At 44.4% G+C, this 16,118-nt stretch overlaps 1 protein-coding gene across 7 annotated transcripts in view; it reads left to right on the top strand.

The window, feature by feature from the left end:
• TDRD12 (tudor domain containing 12) overlaps positions 1–16,118 on the top strand; it is a 234,520-nt gene that overhangs the window by 162,449 nt on the left and 55,953 nt on the right. For 5 of the 7 annotated variants that reach the window (XM_075940127.1, XM_075940126.1, XM_075940125.1 and 2 more), the window contains 2 exons: positions 9,775–9,944; positions 11,661–11,753. In XM_075940127.1, coding sequence (XP_075796242.1) covers positions 9,775–9,944; positions 11,661–11,753 — 263 coding nt within the window. The remainder of the gene's footprint in view (positions 1–9,774; positions 9,945–11,660; positions 11,754–16,118) is intronic. The other 2 variants (XM_075940129.1, XM_075940130.1) reach the window with 1 other exon arrangement.

The following is a 16,118-nucleotide window of genomic DNA, read 5'->3' as shown; positions in this document are numbered from 1 at the left end:
ATTGGCCTCTCTCTTAGAACGTCTGCTGGACTCCAAAAGACCCATATTAAAATCCATAGTTCAGGAGGGCCTCCTCCAGAACAGCACTCCAAATAGAACTTGATGTAGCTGATACAGCAGCCAGAGCTACTGCTACAGCAGTAGTTATGAGGAGGTCCTCCTAGTTACAGTCTGCGGGGGTCCCTAGTGGGTTCATAGGTGGAAGATCTCCCTTTTGACAAGCAAAAATTATTTTCTGAGAAGACTGATGACGTGTTGCATTCCAGCAAAGACTCTAGAACAACATTGCGCATTCTTGGGATGTATACTTCCCCATTCTGCCATAAACTCTACAGTACATATCAAAAGCAGCGGGAGTTCTCCTACTCCAGGTACTAACAACGCTCTTCTGATCAGTCAAGGAGGAAATTACACCCATAAAGGAAATGTCCACAGAGCCCTCATAATACTGACAACCAGGCAAGCAAGCAGCAGGTTTGGCCTGTTGGTTGAGGGTCTGAAAAATGTCCCCATCTCACATGAAACATCTCACACTGCTTTGGCCTTCTATTACCATCTGAGGCCTTTGTGTCATCGCTGGGCAGCCATCACGTCAGACTCCAGGGTCCTCGAGATAAGATCAGGGTAAACCATCCCCTTTATCTTGCTTTCCCCCACTATTCCACCCTCCCTTTCCCTCTTCAGGGACCCCTCTCATGAAGACCTGTTAAAACAGGAGGTACAATGACTGCTCAGTATAGGAGCAATGGAAGTAGTACTGGAGGACTTCAGAGTCAGGGGGTTCTCCTCCCCATTACTTTCTCACACCAAAAAAGATGGAGGATGGTGGCCTATTTTGAATCTCTGCAAATTGAATCAATATCTTTGAAAGCAATGATTCCTAATGGTTACCCTAGCTTCAGTAATCCCAGTGTTAGAGAAGAGAGACTGGTTTGCAGCCTTCAACCTGCAGGATGCCTTTTTCACATAACTATTCATCCCACTCACAGATGGTTCTTACATTTTGTTATGGATACAGATCACTATCGATACGGAGTACTACTGTTCGGCTTTTCATCGGCACCAAGAGTGTTTTCAAATACATTAGCCATTGTAGCGGCCTACTTTTGCAGAGAAACCATGATTATTTTTTCCGTATCTCAATGATTGCTTGGTAAAAGGCCCATCAAAAATGGAGATGCAGCAAATGGTGGCAATAACTAGGCAAACATTCGATCTCTTGGGTTTCATACTCAATACACAAGTCAACGCTACAACCAACGTGAACTCTAGAATTCATAGGTGCCAAGTTATATTCCGTATCTGCAAGAGCATACCTCCCCATGTAGAGATTCCGAGCAATCCAAGAACTGGTTACTACTGTTACTCTCAGCCCCACAGTTCCCATACTTACCTGTCTCCAGCTTATGGGTCACATGGCTGCTACAACCTATGTGGTCGATCATGCTTGTTGGTAAATTTTATTATATTATGGTCACTATTTTCAAGTGGTCCAGTTATGTTTACTCCTTAGGCCAGATTCTGCGCTCCACCTAGGACTAAATCAAGTATTGTCTCTCCCCTTGTGAGTTCCAGAGAGAGCTGCTCTAAGCAGCAGTCATTTAAGGTGTCAAAAAACTCTCTCTACATCCTGTCCTGAGGTGATGTGTACCTGGTCAATATGGAGACAGTTGAAATCTCCCCACTACTATTGAGTTTTCCATTTTTATAATCTCTCCAATCTCCCTTAGCATTTCATTGTCACAATCACTATCCTGGTCAGGTGGTCAATAATATAGCTATTGCTATATTCATATTATTAGAACATGAAATTACTATCCACAGAGATTTTATGGAACATTTTGGTTCATTTAAGATTTTTATTTCATTTCATTCTACATTTTTTTTTCACATATAGTGCCACTTCCCAACTAACACAACCTGTTCTGACCTTCTGATATATTTTATATCCTGGTATGACTGTATCCCATTGATTGTCCTCATTATGTGATGCATCTTATATCAATACCTTCCTTAAATATGAGACATTCTAGTTCACCCATCTTATTATTTAGACTTTTAGCGTTTGTGTATAAGTACTTTAAAAATTTGTCACTATTTATCTGTCTGCCATTTCCTGATGTTTGAATGTCACTTTTTCATTTCACTGTTTCTCATCTGATCTTACCTATATTATATCTTCTTCCATGCTCTCCTCCTTACTAGAACTTAGAGAATCTCTATTAATAGACCCTCCCCTAGGAGATGTCTGTCCAATCCGTGTGCTCTTCAGCACCTGTCAGCTTTCCTCCAACCCTTAGTTTAAAAACTGCTCTATGACCTTTTTAATTTAAGTGCCAGCAATCTGATTCCATTTTGGCTTAGGTGAAACCCATCCTTTCTGTATAGGCTCCTCATTTCCCAAAAGTTTCCCCAGTTCCTAATAAATCCAAATCCCTCTTCCCTACACTATTGTCTCATGCACGCATTGAGACCTTGCAGTTCTGCCTGCCTACCTCACCCTGCTTGTGGAACTAGAAGCATTTCAAAGAGCGCTACCATTGCAGTTTCTGGTTTTTAAACTTTCCCAGCAGCCTACATTTGGCCCCCAGGACTTCTCTTTTATCCTTCCCTATGTCATTGGTACCTACATGTTCCACGACTATGGGCTTGTCCCCAGCACTACACATAAATCTATCTAGATGTCTGGAGAGATCTGCAACTTTCACACCAGGCAGGCAAGTCACCATAAATTTTTCCCAGTCATTGCAAACCCAGCGCTCTGTTCTGAATGATCAAATCCCCCATTACTGACACCTGCTTTTTCCTAACTATGGTAGTTCCCTCAAAGTATCCTCAGTACAAGAAAATTCCACAGCATCATCTGAAAGGAGGTTCCCAACTATGGGATCATTTTCCTCTGCTCCCATTGAATATTCTCTTTCCCTGAGCCTTTCACCTTCCTCAACACAGGGGCTGTCTGACTGGAGATGGGACCATTCTACAGTGTCCTAGAAAGCCTCATCATCTGCCTATCTTTCTGCCTCCCTTAGCTCCTCTAATTCAGCCACCCTGGCATCCAAAGTTTGTATGTGATCTCTGCGGGCCAGAAGCTCTTTACATTGAATGTGCATATATGCCACCTGTCCATACGGCAGGTAATCATACATGCTGCATTGGGTGCAATAAACAGGATAAACCCCCACTCTGCTGCTGGGCTTCTGCCTGCATTCTCTCCTACAGATAATTAGATTCTTGATAGGGTTTTTATTTAAATCAGGTAGTTTTGGTTTTAGTTTAAAAGAAGCTTTAAAGAATGTCAGGTGTACCCGGTCCCCTTCAAACTTCTCCTCACAAAACTCCCTGTTAGCTTACTAGTGGGCTTTACGTTGCCCTGGTCTTCCTGATAGCTCTGCCCCCTCTGCTTAATGCTTGACAAATGAACAGAGGGCTGTTTTTGAAAGCCTCATTAAGAAGCTCACAGTTTCCAACTGCTAGTCTCAGCACACAGTCCTTCAAACAAACAGCTCAGCACATAGACCTCCAAACAAACACAAGCCCAGCACACAGTATCTTTCAGGCAACCAGCAAGTACCCCCCAAAACACACATACTACAAACAATCATTTACCCTAAAAGTCGCATAATCCATCCTCCTTCACCTGGAGAACTCCCTCAGAAAACTCCTTGTTATCTGCTCCTGTTCCACTACCTCACAGATCTTTCCTCAGATTCAAGGTGACCCCGAACACTACCAATACTGAGTACTACTCTGGCTTGTCCACTGCCCCATAAGACTTCTCAAAGACTCTCGCAGTAGTAGGGGTACACCAGTGACAAGAGGTAATATTTCTCTACCTATATTGCCTCATCAAGGGCACCATGTGCCATGAAACAATAATGATGGTGCAGTCAACTATGGACCTCTATCATTGTCTCAGCTTCCAGATTAACAGATAGAAATTGACCCTGGAATCCTCACGAACTCTTAAATTCATAGGAGCACTCCTAGACACCATACAAGCCAGGGCATTACTGTTCCAACACCAATTCATTACAGTAGCAACAATCATAACCACAGCTGTTCACAGTTCCCACACTACAGTGAGGATTTGCTTTCTAATCTAAGGCCACATGGTAGACTTGACATATGTGAGACTACGTGTGTGCTGCCTCTAGAGTTGGCTCACCATTGTGTTATACACCTGCCCACCATAGCCTGGACAGGTGAGTCACACTTCCAATATAGGTACTTTCCTTCCTACACTGAAGGGCATAACCTCAAAACTTACTGATGGATGTCACCTTCCAGCAAAACCTCCTGTTATGCGTTATCACCATGGATGCATCCCTTATGGGACGAAGCTCTCACATAGACAACCACACCACCCAGGGTAAATGGTCCCTACCAGAATCCCGCCTACATATCAGTCTCCTGGAGCTCCATGCAGTACAGAATGTTTGCTACCACTTCCTACCACTAATAGAGAACAGGACCATACACATTCTCACCGATAACATCACACGTATGTTTGATATCAGTTTGCAAAGAGGAGCCTGATCTCACTCCCTGTGCACAGAAGCTCTCAAACTATGGAACTTTATGCATCTGCAACAACATAACGATGATAGCGTCCTACTTACCAGGTACCCAAAATATGTTGGACACCCTCAGTCACCACTTCTCAGAACAGCTCAAATGGTAGATAGGCCCCACCATCTTCACGAAAATGTTCCACAAATGTGGGTACCCACAGATTGACCTCTTTGCTACACTGAAGAACCACAAATGTCCCCACTTCTGCTCCAGAGTGGAGTCTGAACCATGGTAACTGTGGGTACTCTTTCCTCATCATGTGGAGTGCATTGCTCCTTTATGCATTCCCACCCATACTTCTGAGCCATAAATTATACAAAAGATACAGACAGACCAGGCTTATGTTCTCCTTACTGCCCCAACATGGCCCAGCCAGACTCTGTTTCCTTACCTTCCTCACCTTGCAGTATACAATCCTCATCTCCTACCTCTGCGACCGGATCTCTTCTCGTATCATCGGAGCCACACACTGCCCCTAAACCTAGGGCCTCTCCAGTTCAAAGTGGCTCCTCCATGAGTCCAACATGGAGTGGAAACCTGTTCTAACAGGGTATAAAATTACTAAATAACCATTGTCTCACAACCATGGATACTTACCTATCAAGTAGAAAAGATTTCCCTATGGTGCCAGCAAACTTAGCTGTCTCCTATCAGGCTGCCCTTATTTATGATAGTCCAGTACATGTTGGATCTTAAAGAATCAGATGAGCTCCCTTCAAGTCCATCTGATGGCTATCACGACCTTCAAGAAACTGGTGGATGCCTTATTGATCTTCGCCTGCCCTACTACTAAACACTTTCTCACGGGAATCCAAAACATACCCTGAAGTGCAGAGACATACATCACCATGAGACCGTAACTATGTCCTCAAAAGTCTTACAAGATCACCATTTGAACCCTTGGCCATCTGCTCCGTTCCACATGTCAATAAAAGTTGCCTTCCTGCTGGCAATCGCATCTGCCAAATGCATTGGAAAAATAGCAGCCCATATGGCAGAACTTCCATACACTATTTTCACAAAAGATAAAATTACTGTACAACTTCATCCTGAATTTTTTCCAAATGTTGCCTCCATTTTCCACATTAATGGACCTATACGCTTACCTGCATTCTTTCCTAAACCATATAAGGACACACTCAAAGCATGGCTTCACACACACAACATAAGATGAGCAGGTGCCTTCTACCTTGATATTACCAAATCATTGTACAACTCCACAAGACTATTTATATCCATAGCAGAATGATCCAGAGGATCTGCAATTCCTCCCAATGACTCTTCAAGTGGATCTCTACTTGCATATATACTTGCTGCTCAATACATGAAAAACATCTGCCTCAGGGAGTTGCAGCGACTTCCACTCAAGCTGTGACAGTTTTCACAGCATTCTTTTAAAATGTCCTATTAACAGACATATGCAGAGCTGTAAACTGGTCTTTGGAGTACACCTTCATGAAACTTGATACCATCACAGATGGCACTATCCTTATTACTGCCGTCAGCCTCTCTTTGCTCTTCTGCACATCCAAGACAGATCTCCAAATCCCACCACTCTTACAGGGGCCACTGCTTTACAGACACCTAAAGTGGAGCACCCATAGGGACACCGCTCGAAGGAGTAGTTCTTCAAGAGATGTCCCTGTGTGTGTTCCACAGCAGTTGTGAGTGTGTTACAGTGGCATCAAACCAAGTCTTTATAGCAGTGTTTGGGAGGGGGGGGGGGGGCTCATGCATGCGCAGTCCTCTGGCTGTATGGATCCAGCATGCTGAGAGTGCGCACGCGCAACCCCCCTCTGCTCAGTTCCTTCTTACTGAGCTCAGCAGTGGTCTTCACTTACCGTTGATAGATGCCTATAGATGAGTAGTTTGTTTTTTTGTTTCCCCCCTCATAACGTTGCTGTTCAATCCAAGTTCTTCTTCCCTTAAAAAAAAAATTCTTCAGAATTTTCGTATTACTATTGGAGTTATTTAAATTGAATTAACCATATCTAGCTCGCCAAGATTCAAATGCCGCAATGTTTGCAGTGATGCTTATTCCCATATTGGATGGGCATTCTAAATGTCAGATGTTGGGAAAAGTCTCATATCCCACAAGATTGCCATCATTACTTCAAACTGATGGTGCAAACCCCTAGAGACAGAGACCTGCATCTCAAATTAATCATGCTGAAAAAAATCTCAACATCCAACCTCTGACCCAGGTGCTGAAGTGGTTGAAATTCCCCAACCAATAAAGAAGAAATCAAAAAATGTGCCGCCTTGGTGCCACATAAGGTTCCATCACCAAAATGGCATCCGACAACTAAATTGGCACTACTGGCCAAAATAGCGCTGCAGCTTAGCACATATAATGCTCCAGGTGTCTCCAGCACAAAGCGCACTAGTAATAGGCACAGTATGCACAGATCCGGTGCTGAGACCCCAGGCTTGAATATGCCTGCCTTACAGACTACATTATCTAATACAACACCAAACAAACACCATGCCACCTCAGTGCAGGGGGCTACACATAGGGCAGTACAACTGCCCATACCAGATGTTAGTCCCATAGATCCCCCACTCAGCGCCGCAACCATTATGGTACCAACGCAGTGATTGGCACCGAACACAATACAGATACGCATGGCATCGTCCCACGCAGAACACCACACATTCATGACCCCCTGGATACTACTGTAAAGACTCCGGTCAATGGCACTGGGATGCACTGACACCTGCTGTGGAGCACCCACAGGTACACCTATCTCGAAGAATGTCAGTTACTATGAGTAACCTCTCTTACCTTGTGCAGTGACTACAGCTTTTTTGAGATACTTGTCCCTGTAGGTGCTCCACTACCTGCACTTCTCCCCCCTACTTTAGAGATTCATTCTTGTACTGCTAATTCTCTGGAAGAGAAGGAACAGAGGGGGTGAGCACCTACAGCACCATAAGATGACTAGTATGTATATAGGGTGCAGATGGACACTGCCAGCAAAAATCTCCAATCACTGTCATGAGGACACACCGACACTTTAAGTGGAGCACCCAAAAGGGTACACATCTCGAAGAGCCTTTGTTACCACACAAAGTGAGTAACGTATTTAGATAGCCAAAAATGGGGGTATCAGCAAAACCCCTAAGAGCACATCATGATAATCTTGCTCAGTCTGAGCCTAGGGTGTAGAGACTATCCCATTTCTCGAGTAGGGTCTCTTAAGTAGGGATAAATAGATGAAAGTAGACACTGGAGCTAAGAGCTACATTCCATTCCTTCTCAGTTCAATCATTTATCTTGAGAAATTCTATCAAACACAAACTCTCAAGAGATCTCTCATCTGTCGGATATAAAAACAATATAATTAATTCCCCCAGACAAATTTCTTATGTGGATAGTTCATATTATTCTGTCTTGAAAGGCGCACGAGGGAATCAGAGCTGTAGTGAGATTCAGGTCTTCAGTGCTGAAGCCTTCTTACGCAAAGCTTATGCAAATGAAACGTGGAGTATAATATCCCCGTGCTTCATTTGCATAATTAGTAGCTGGTTTTGTAGAAGATGCTTTTGTGCAAACAGGAACTGTGTAGGTGGTGCCTTTTTGTGCAAAAACCCCCTCTTGCGCAAGAGCCATTCCTCATTTTTTCAAGAGGAGTTTTTTGCGCAAATAGGTGCCACCTACACAGCTCCTCTTTGCGCAAAAGCATCTTGCGCAAAAACGGCTGCTAATTATGCAAATGAAGCATGGCGATATTCTACTCTGTGCTTCATTTGCATAAGCTTTTGCGGAAGAAGGCTGCAGTATAGACGTAACCTTAGTGTCAAGAAATTTGTTGTTCTTTGCTAATATTTTTTTCTCATTATTAGTATTTTAGCACTAGTGTTAATATGGACTCTTGAGGGCAAAACTATTAATCTTCTTTTCATATTAAATATTGACAATTTATTCTTGCAAGTGGTTTTATTTTTTTAGTAGTGTTTGTGATGTTGATTTTGCAAGAGCTAATGTTTCTCTCAGGCTATTTTGAAATCTAAGTAAATGTTACCTGCCTGTTCTTTGTTATGCACTGCTCTGATTTTTTTTCGAAAACTGTAATATATTTGAGGGGCAAAATTTTCTAAAATCTGAGCTAGATTTATACCTATCATAATTTTATAGGCTGTTTTATGTCATTATCTATGAAACCATAGAACTCTGTCTGCCAGAATCTGCTTGGTTATCTGCCAGCTTGCCCACTCACCTCTTTGGCAGCATTTTACTTCCTGGGTCCAAGTTTTTCATCTGTTAACTGGTGGGCAGATGGTGAGCTCAGAGTCTCGAAGTCTTAGGAATCCCAGGAGCCTGAGCACTCTTTTCAAAGTAATTGTGAATCTAGGGCTATTAGCAAGAGATGTATAAAAAACTGTAATTCTGAGATTCTCCATGAAATTGAAGTTTTGATTTTCCATTCCTAATTGGAACAAAACCAGATTTTGAAATCTCCGTCTTCTACAAATAAGATTTTCCATTCTCCGCCCAGCTCTGTTGGCTTTCTTAAGGTCTTTCACATACAGTGTAATGTTAGTGTTGGATATCATGGTTATAGTACAGACTACAGATTAGTCACCACCACCAAAATGAAAACTCTTTTAATTTTCTGTTTGCTTGAATTTTTATTGAATAATTTCACTACATACCGGAATTCTATCTTGACTAATTAATGAATGTCCAAAGGGCATATTAAGAAGCGTTTGTTATACATGTCAATCAGACATGACAGGTTGGACCTCCCTTGTCCAGCGCCCTTGGGACCTGACTGGTCCCCATATGAAGAATTTTTCCAGATCAGAGGAGGTCATTTCAGGCATCCCTGTCAGCCTCCCCCTCCCCAGACTTCCTACCCCCCGCTTGCAGCCTAGCTGAGCCACATGCTGGCTCTGAGCCACATGCTGGCTCCCTGCCCCCACTTGCAGCCCAGCTGAGCTGCATGCAGGCTCTCCTCCTCCTCCCTCAGTCCAGCTGAGCCGTGTGCCAACTCCCAGGCCCCCAATCCTCCACAACACACTGGGACAATCTGATCCTGGAACATCCCTGGTCATGCTGGACCATGGATGTTGCTGGACCAGAGAAACCCAGATTTTATCAGTATTTGGCAAAAATTTTCAAAGATACTTACGGTATAACTGCCACATAATAGTGAAGACTTTTTAAATTTCAGAATGCTCTTTTTTTACACCTAGAAAAATTCAGCAGGATGCCGCCAGCCCGCAGAGTATGCCAGAGCAGGATGCTGCCAGCCTGCAGAATGTGCTGGAGCAGGATGCTGCCAGTCCACATAGCTTAGTAATGGGGAAAAAATGTGTGGATATTTGCAGTAGCTCTCAAGCCACTTTAGAAAATGATCATTGTGGTAAGTATTTCTTCCATTTTTGGTGAGTTGACAACTTGAAAAACAAATTTCCATAAAAAGATAATATGTGTATGAAGGTTGAATCTTTCAAGTTATGGCATCTTTTAATTTTCTCTTCACAAAATGTATACTGCCCTGAGCATACTAAAAATATATGTAATGAGTAAATTTCTTCGGTTTTAGTTTAAACTCCTTTTTACTGAAAAAATTCCAGGTTTTACAAAAAGTATTATTTGTGGGTTTTTCCTGATTTTCACCCAACTTTTATACAGGCAGTCCCCGACTTACGTGGCTCCGACTTATGTCGGATCCACAGTTACGAACAGGGCTCCCCCAGAGGACACGGACTGCGGGACCTCGCGGTCCTGCCACCCGTGTACTCCCAAGCTTTCTCCGCGTCTCCCTGGTCTGCAGACCAGGAAGACGTGGAGCAAAGCCATGGGGGGGGGGGCTCAGGCAGCGAGGCAGCCCAGACGCCCCGCGGCTGTCCCGCTGCTGGCGTCCTCAGAGGCTTTGCTCCCCGTCTCCCTGACAGACCAGGGAGACTGGGAGCAAAGCCGCGGAGGACCCAGGTGGCGGGACCGCGGTGCGTCTTGGTCCGCCGCCCGCGTCTTCCTGGTCTGCTGGGGTGGGGGGGGGCGGGGCGCAGCTAGTACGCCCCCCCCCCCAGCAGACTAGGCTTTTCTCCAGACGCCTGTGGCAGAGCAGCTGGGGTGCTGCCGGTTGGTCCCGCAGCGCCGCTCTGGGCGCTACTGGACCAACCCGGCAGCACCCCAGCTGCTCTGCCCCAGGCGTCCCCAAGTCAGCTTCTGCTGAAACTGACCAGCGCTGACTACAGGAAGCCCGAGGCAGAGTTGCTCTGCCCCGGGCTTCCTGGAATCAGCTGCTGATCAGTTTCAGCAGCAGCTGACTTGGGGACGCCTGGGTTTCTTAAGTTGATTCTGTATGTAAGTCAGAACTGGCGGTCAGTTTCAGCAGCGGCTGAATCTGGACGCCAGTTCCGACTTACATGCAGATTCAACTTAAGAACAAACCTTCAGTCCCTATCTTGTACGTAACCCGGGGACTGCCTGTATAATTGAAAGGCATAAAAATAATTTGTTTCATAAGAAAATATGATACGTTGCATGAAATACATATATCATGATAACACATTATATATACAAAGGTGCTTGTTGAAAATGTTATGTATGAGTTTAGAAGATGAATGTGTGCATCTGAATGTACTGATGAATTTCACACTCACCACAAATATTTCAAGCTGTTTGTGGGTATTGGTTTAAAGATGTGGCACACTAGTATTGGAAAAAAATGAAAATCTGTATCTGAATTTAGTTTATAAAAGATAAGATTGAGGGGGGACATGATAGCAGTTTTCAGATATCTAAAAGGGTGTTATAAGGAGGAGGGAGAAAACTTGTTCATCTTGGCCTCCGGGGATAGAACAAGAAGCAATGGGCTTAAATTGCAGCAAGGGAGGTTTAGGTTGGACATTAGGAAAAAGTTCCTAACTGTCAGGGTAGTCAAACACTGGAATAAATAGCCCAGGGAGGTTGTGGAATCTCCATCTGTGGAGATATTTAAGAGTAGGTTAGATAAATGTCTATCGGGGTGGTCTAGACAGTATTTGGTCCTGCCATGAGGGCAGGGGACTGGACTTGATGACCTCTCGAGGTCCCTTCCAGTCTTAGTATTTTATGATTTTATGTGTTTCAGAATACAAGGCAATATTCCAAAGTTGTAGAAAAACAAAAGAAAAGGATGAAGATGCATGTATGAGCTGCAAATTGCATGGCCCAATTAATAAATGTAAATATTTATAAGTCTATAGTTTTAAGTGTACAACAGTAAATCGTTAATTCAAATGACAGATTTTTTTTTGGAGATTAGAGACATATTGGTCTTTTAAACTCAGAGGTGATATTTTATTTTCAGTTCTGTTTTCAATGTGGTTTGCTGCAGAACTAATTCTATTCATCAAAGTATTTATCTACTTGAATACTTCTCCCCATCCTTCTTTTCACAAAATTAAATCCCAATATTTACCCAGAAAAAAATATTTTTTCCACTGCTCTTCGCCTGTTTTTGCTGTTGTAGTAATAAACACTGATAAGTTCCCAGGAAAATTCAATAAATTAAAATCTGAAAATAAAGGACCCTACAAACATGTTAATATACTAAAGCAATAGGTACTCTAGATACACTGTAAATTACTTGATAATGTACAATAATGTGAGATTCTGCCAATTGTGCTGCAAAGCTACTCTCTTCATTCAGCGTTAATGTACTTTACCTTCCAGCTGCAGATTTCAAAGTTTCATTCCAATGTTACTGGAGGCTCCAGGACAAAGTTCTACCCTTCAGGCCAAAAGATTTTTGCCTCCAGTGGCAGAACAAGTAGATGATTCCATTTCTCCTGATCATTTTGGTTTATAACTTCAAATTTTTTTTTGATGATTTAGCTCCTCCTGCAGTGAGGAATTACTGGAATATAACAGCTCTTATTCTGATTTCTCTGATACACCGACATGGAGGCCCATCCCCTACTGGAGGCCACGGCACAGGCACAGCAATCTAATCACACAGAGCAAACGGAAGCCACTCGTACTTTACCAGCTGAAATCTATAGTAGTCACCTGACTTCTCTTTCCCTGTTGGGGGGGCCGCCTCCTCCTACTTTGTTCTCCTTGCCCATCTCCTGGCTGCACTCGACCTCCATTAATACATGAAAGTGCACCTCTTGCAGGGATACGAATACCAGAAGAAACAATACCAATTGCTTAAAAAATCTACATCCTACACTACATAGCAAGATTGCCCTGTCCATAGACAAGGCAATAATGGAGACCTCGGAAGACCTGTGGAAAACACCCGCGTCCATTCAATCATCTAATAAGAAAATCGACAAAGTACTTTGTCCCCTCAAAAGACAACTATTTTCTCTTCATGCACCCACAACCTAATTCATTAGTCATAGACTCAACAGAACAACGTGCAAAGCTCCCACAATACAGGACGGGCAACGCAGACAAAGACCACAAAAAGTTGGACTCCTTTGGTGAGAAAGTATATTCCTCTTCCACCCTACAACTCAGAACATTGAATTACTCCACTCTCTTAGCAAATCATGACTTTGACAATTACTCGAAACTGGGAGAACTGATTCCACATCTCCCTGAGTCCAAAAGATCCATCTTGAAAGCAATAGTTCATGAGGGCCATATGATCGCGCGCACTGCTCTCCAAACCGCAATGGATGTTGCTGACACCTGTCAGCCGACGGTCAGGGCATTGTGTGTTACTGAGAAAAGGTTTAATGTCCGTGTCTTTACTGCTAGGACCAGGGTCCCGTCGCGGAGGGCAGCCAACAGGCTGACAGATGCCCCAGAGTTTATAGGAAGAGCTTATTACATCTCAGATTTCAGCTGCTAGGATACAGGATCCCTTTGCAGCGGGCAGTCTAGGGAAGACTGAGAGATGCCCCAATGGATCTGTCACCTGGGAGTGACACAATCCAAAACGCCCAAGCTCTTCCTATACCTGTCCCTTATGACCGGCTGAAATTCTTTTAAATTGTGCTTGGTTCTGTTATAGCTGAAGGAGTCAGGTTAAAACTTAAACAGAAGTTTATTAAAGAAGCTTATAAATCATATGGTTACAAAAGCTATTGCTCTATTTCTTAACTGCTAGGTGTACACTTAAGACAAAGGACCACATCCAGGTACAAGCTTTACTCCCTTCTGTGCCTCTCGGTCCCAGCGTGTCAGGCCAGGGCCGGTCCATCAATTCCTAGGAAAGACGGATATGAGGTGGGCATCCCCGTGGAACCTCGGGAGGTCAAACACCTAACCCAATCAGCAGATAGATGGTAGATTGACACTTAGAGTAAATGTGCTGCTGGACCCATCTTTATACCCCTGGGTGCCCGTATCCTCTTTCTTATCTTAAGATGCCAAATTGTACTGGTCCGTTTTGTGGCGCCAGGTCTTACAAGGGAGTTTCAAATAATTTACCCTTATAAGAGAGGAAGATAGCTAAATTAGGAGTGCCGGATATTCTTTGCTGAGCGGGAGATTCCTCCCCCCGCGGACGGCTGTGTGTTTGTATCAATATGGGTTTTAGTCAAGGGCACTCCTCCGCAGCCTCTTGGTCAGCAATTGGCATATCTGTTTGCAGCCATTCACGGTCACTGAGCCAGCATATCCAGGCAAGCAAAAATGGATGTTACAAGGGGGGGTGCTGTCTGGCTACAACACCGCAGCCCGAGTTACAACTACAGCGGTGGTGATGCGTAGAGCTTCTTGGCTCCAGTCGTCTGAAGTTCCCCACCAACTCCAGCCCAAAGTGGAAGACTTGCCATTTGACAAGAAAAAGCTATTTGCAGCTACTACGGACAAAATGCTCCATAATAGCAAAAATTCTGAGTCCACACTTTGCACGTTGGGCATGTACACGCCGCCCTACAAACGTAGACGATACACCCCATATAACTCACACAAACGATACTGATACGGGCAATACAATCGACCACAGAGGCTCTGAGGACACCAGACCAAGACAGTGAGGTCCCAGAAGGCGCCCCAACCAGGCCCGCCCACCCAATCACCCAACCATCTAAGCAATAAATTTGAAGATTTGGTCGAGGGCCTGCAAGATCTCTCATGATCTAGCACCAGTTCAACGTGGCCATCTATTCACCCACTGTTTCCGGCCATTCCTTCCACAATAGGAATCCATAACATCGGACCGCTGGGTTCTAGAGATAATTCGAGTGGGCTATACCATCCCATTTACCTCTATCCCCCCTACCTTTCTCCCTATTCCATCCCCCTTCAGGGACCACTCTCATGAAACCCTTCTAAAACGAGATCAATCGACTCCTCGTCGTCGGAGCTATAGAAAGGGTACCCTGAGAGTTCCAGGGGAGAGGGTTTTACTCAAACTATTTTTTAACCGAGAAACGAACAGGGGGTTGGAGACCTATGTTGTACCTCTGCAAACTGAACAAGTTTCTCAAGAAACAGCATTTCAAGATGGTGACTCTCTCCGCAATCATTCTTGCTCTAGATCAAGGGGACTAGTTTGCAGCCCTCGACCTCCAAGATGCTTATTACCATATAACCATCCACCCCTCCTACAGACGCTACCTACCCTTTGCGCTCGGACCAGACCACTTCCAGTACAAGGTTCTCCCTTTTGGTGTCTCATCAGCTCCGAGGGTATTTTCGAAGGTACTGGTGGTTGTAGGTACGTATCTCAGACGGCAGAATGTCATCATATTCCCCTATCTGGGTGACTGCCTTCTAAAGGGATACTTGTACGCCAAAACCACTTCTATGATACATACGACCACGGGTCTCCTCAGTCGTCTAGGCCTTCTAATCAACAAAGACAAATAAACTTTGCACCCGGTTCAAGAAATAGAGTTCATTGGCGCACTCCTGGACTCAGTTACAGCCCGAGCATACCTACCTCGTCAACGTTTTGCAACTATACAGGAAATTATAAGCGGGATGCTCACATTTCCTACCACCGAAGTACTTACATGCCTCCGACTAATGGGACACATGAGTTCACCACCTATATAGTCCACCTTGCTCACCTGCACTTTCGATGCTTTCAGCTCTGGGTGGCAACCATTTACATCCCATCATGACACCCTCCAAACAAAAGGGTTACTGTCCCACCAAACGTGCTCGCATCCTTACAATGGTGGACAGTGCCAAACAATATTCTGGCGGGTGTTCCTTTCCAACAAATCAAACCCACTATCCAAATCACCACGGATGCTTCCCTTCTTGGCTGGGGGTCGCATATGGACCGTCGCAAAGTTCAAGGCAGGTGGTCCCCAACCAAGACACACTTACACATGAGTCTCCTCGAATTGAGGGCAGTAAGGAATGCCTGTGCACACTTTGAATCCAATGTCGCCAGTCATACAGTCAGCATCCTAACAGACAACATCTGCATGATGTTCTACATAGACAGGGCGGAGCCTGCTCCTTATGCACGGAGGCTATTCACCTGTGGAACTCATGCATCCGCAACCAAGTCACCCTTATAGCATCCTACCTGCCCGGGGTGAACAACACCAAAGCGGACTCCCTCAGTCGAAACTTCACCATAGACCACGAATGGAAGTTACATACGGAGGTCACAAACTCAAATTTCCAC

This window comes from Pelodiscus sinensis, chromosome 12 (genome assembly GCF_049634645.1).
Source record: "Pelodiscus sinensis isolate JC-2024 chromosome 12, ASM4963464v1, whole genome shotgun sequence".
NCBI classification, from domain to species: Eukaryota; Metazoa; Chordata; order Testudines; family Trionychidae; genus Pelodiscus; species Pelodiscus sinensis.
This window is presented reverse-complemented; position numbering and strand designations above follow the sequence as displayed.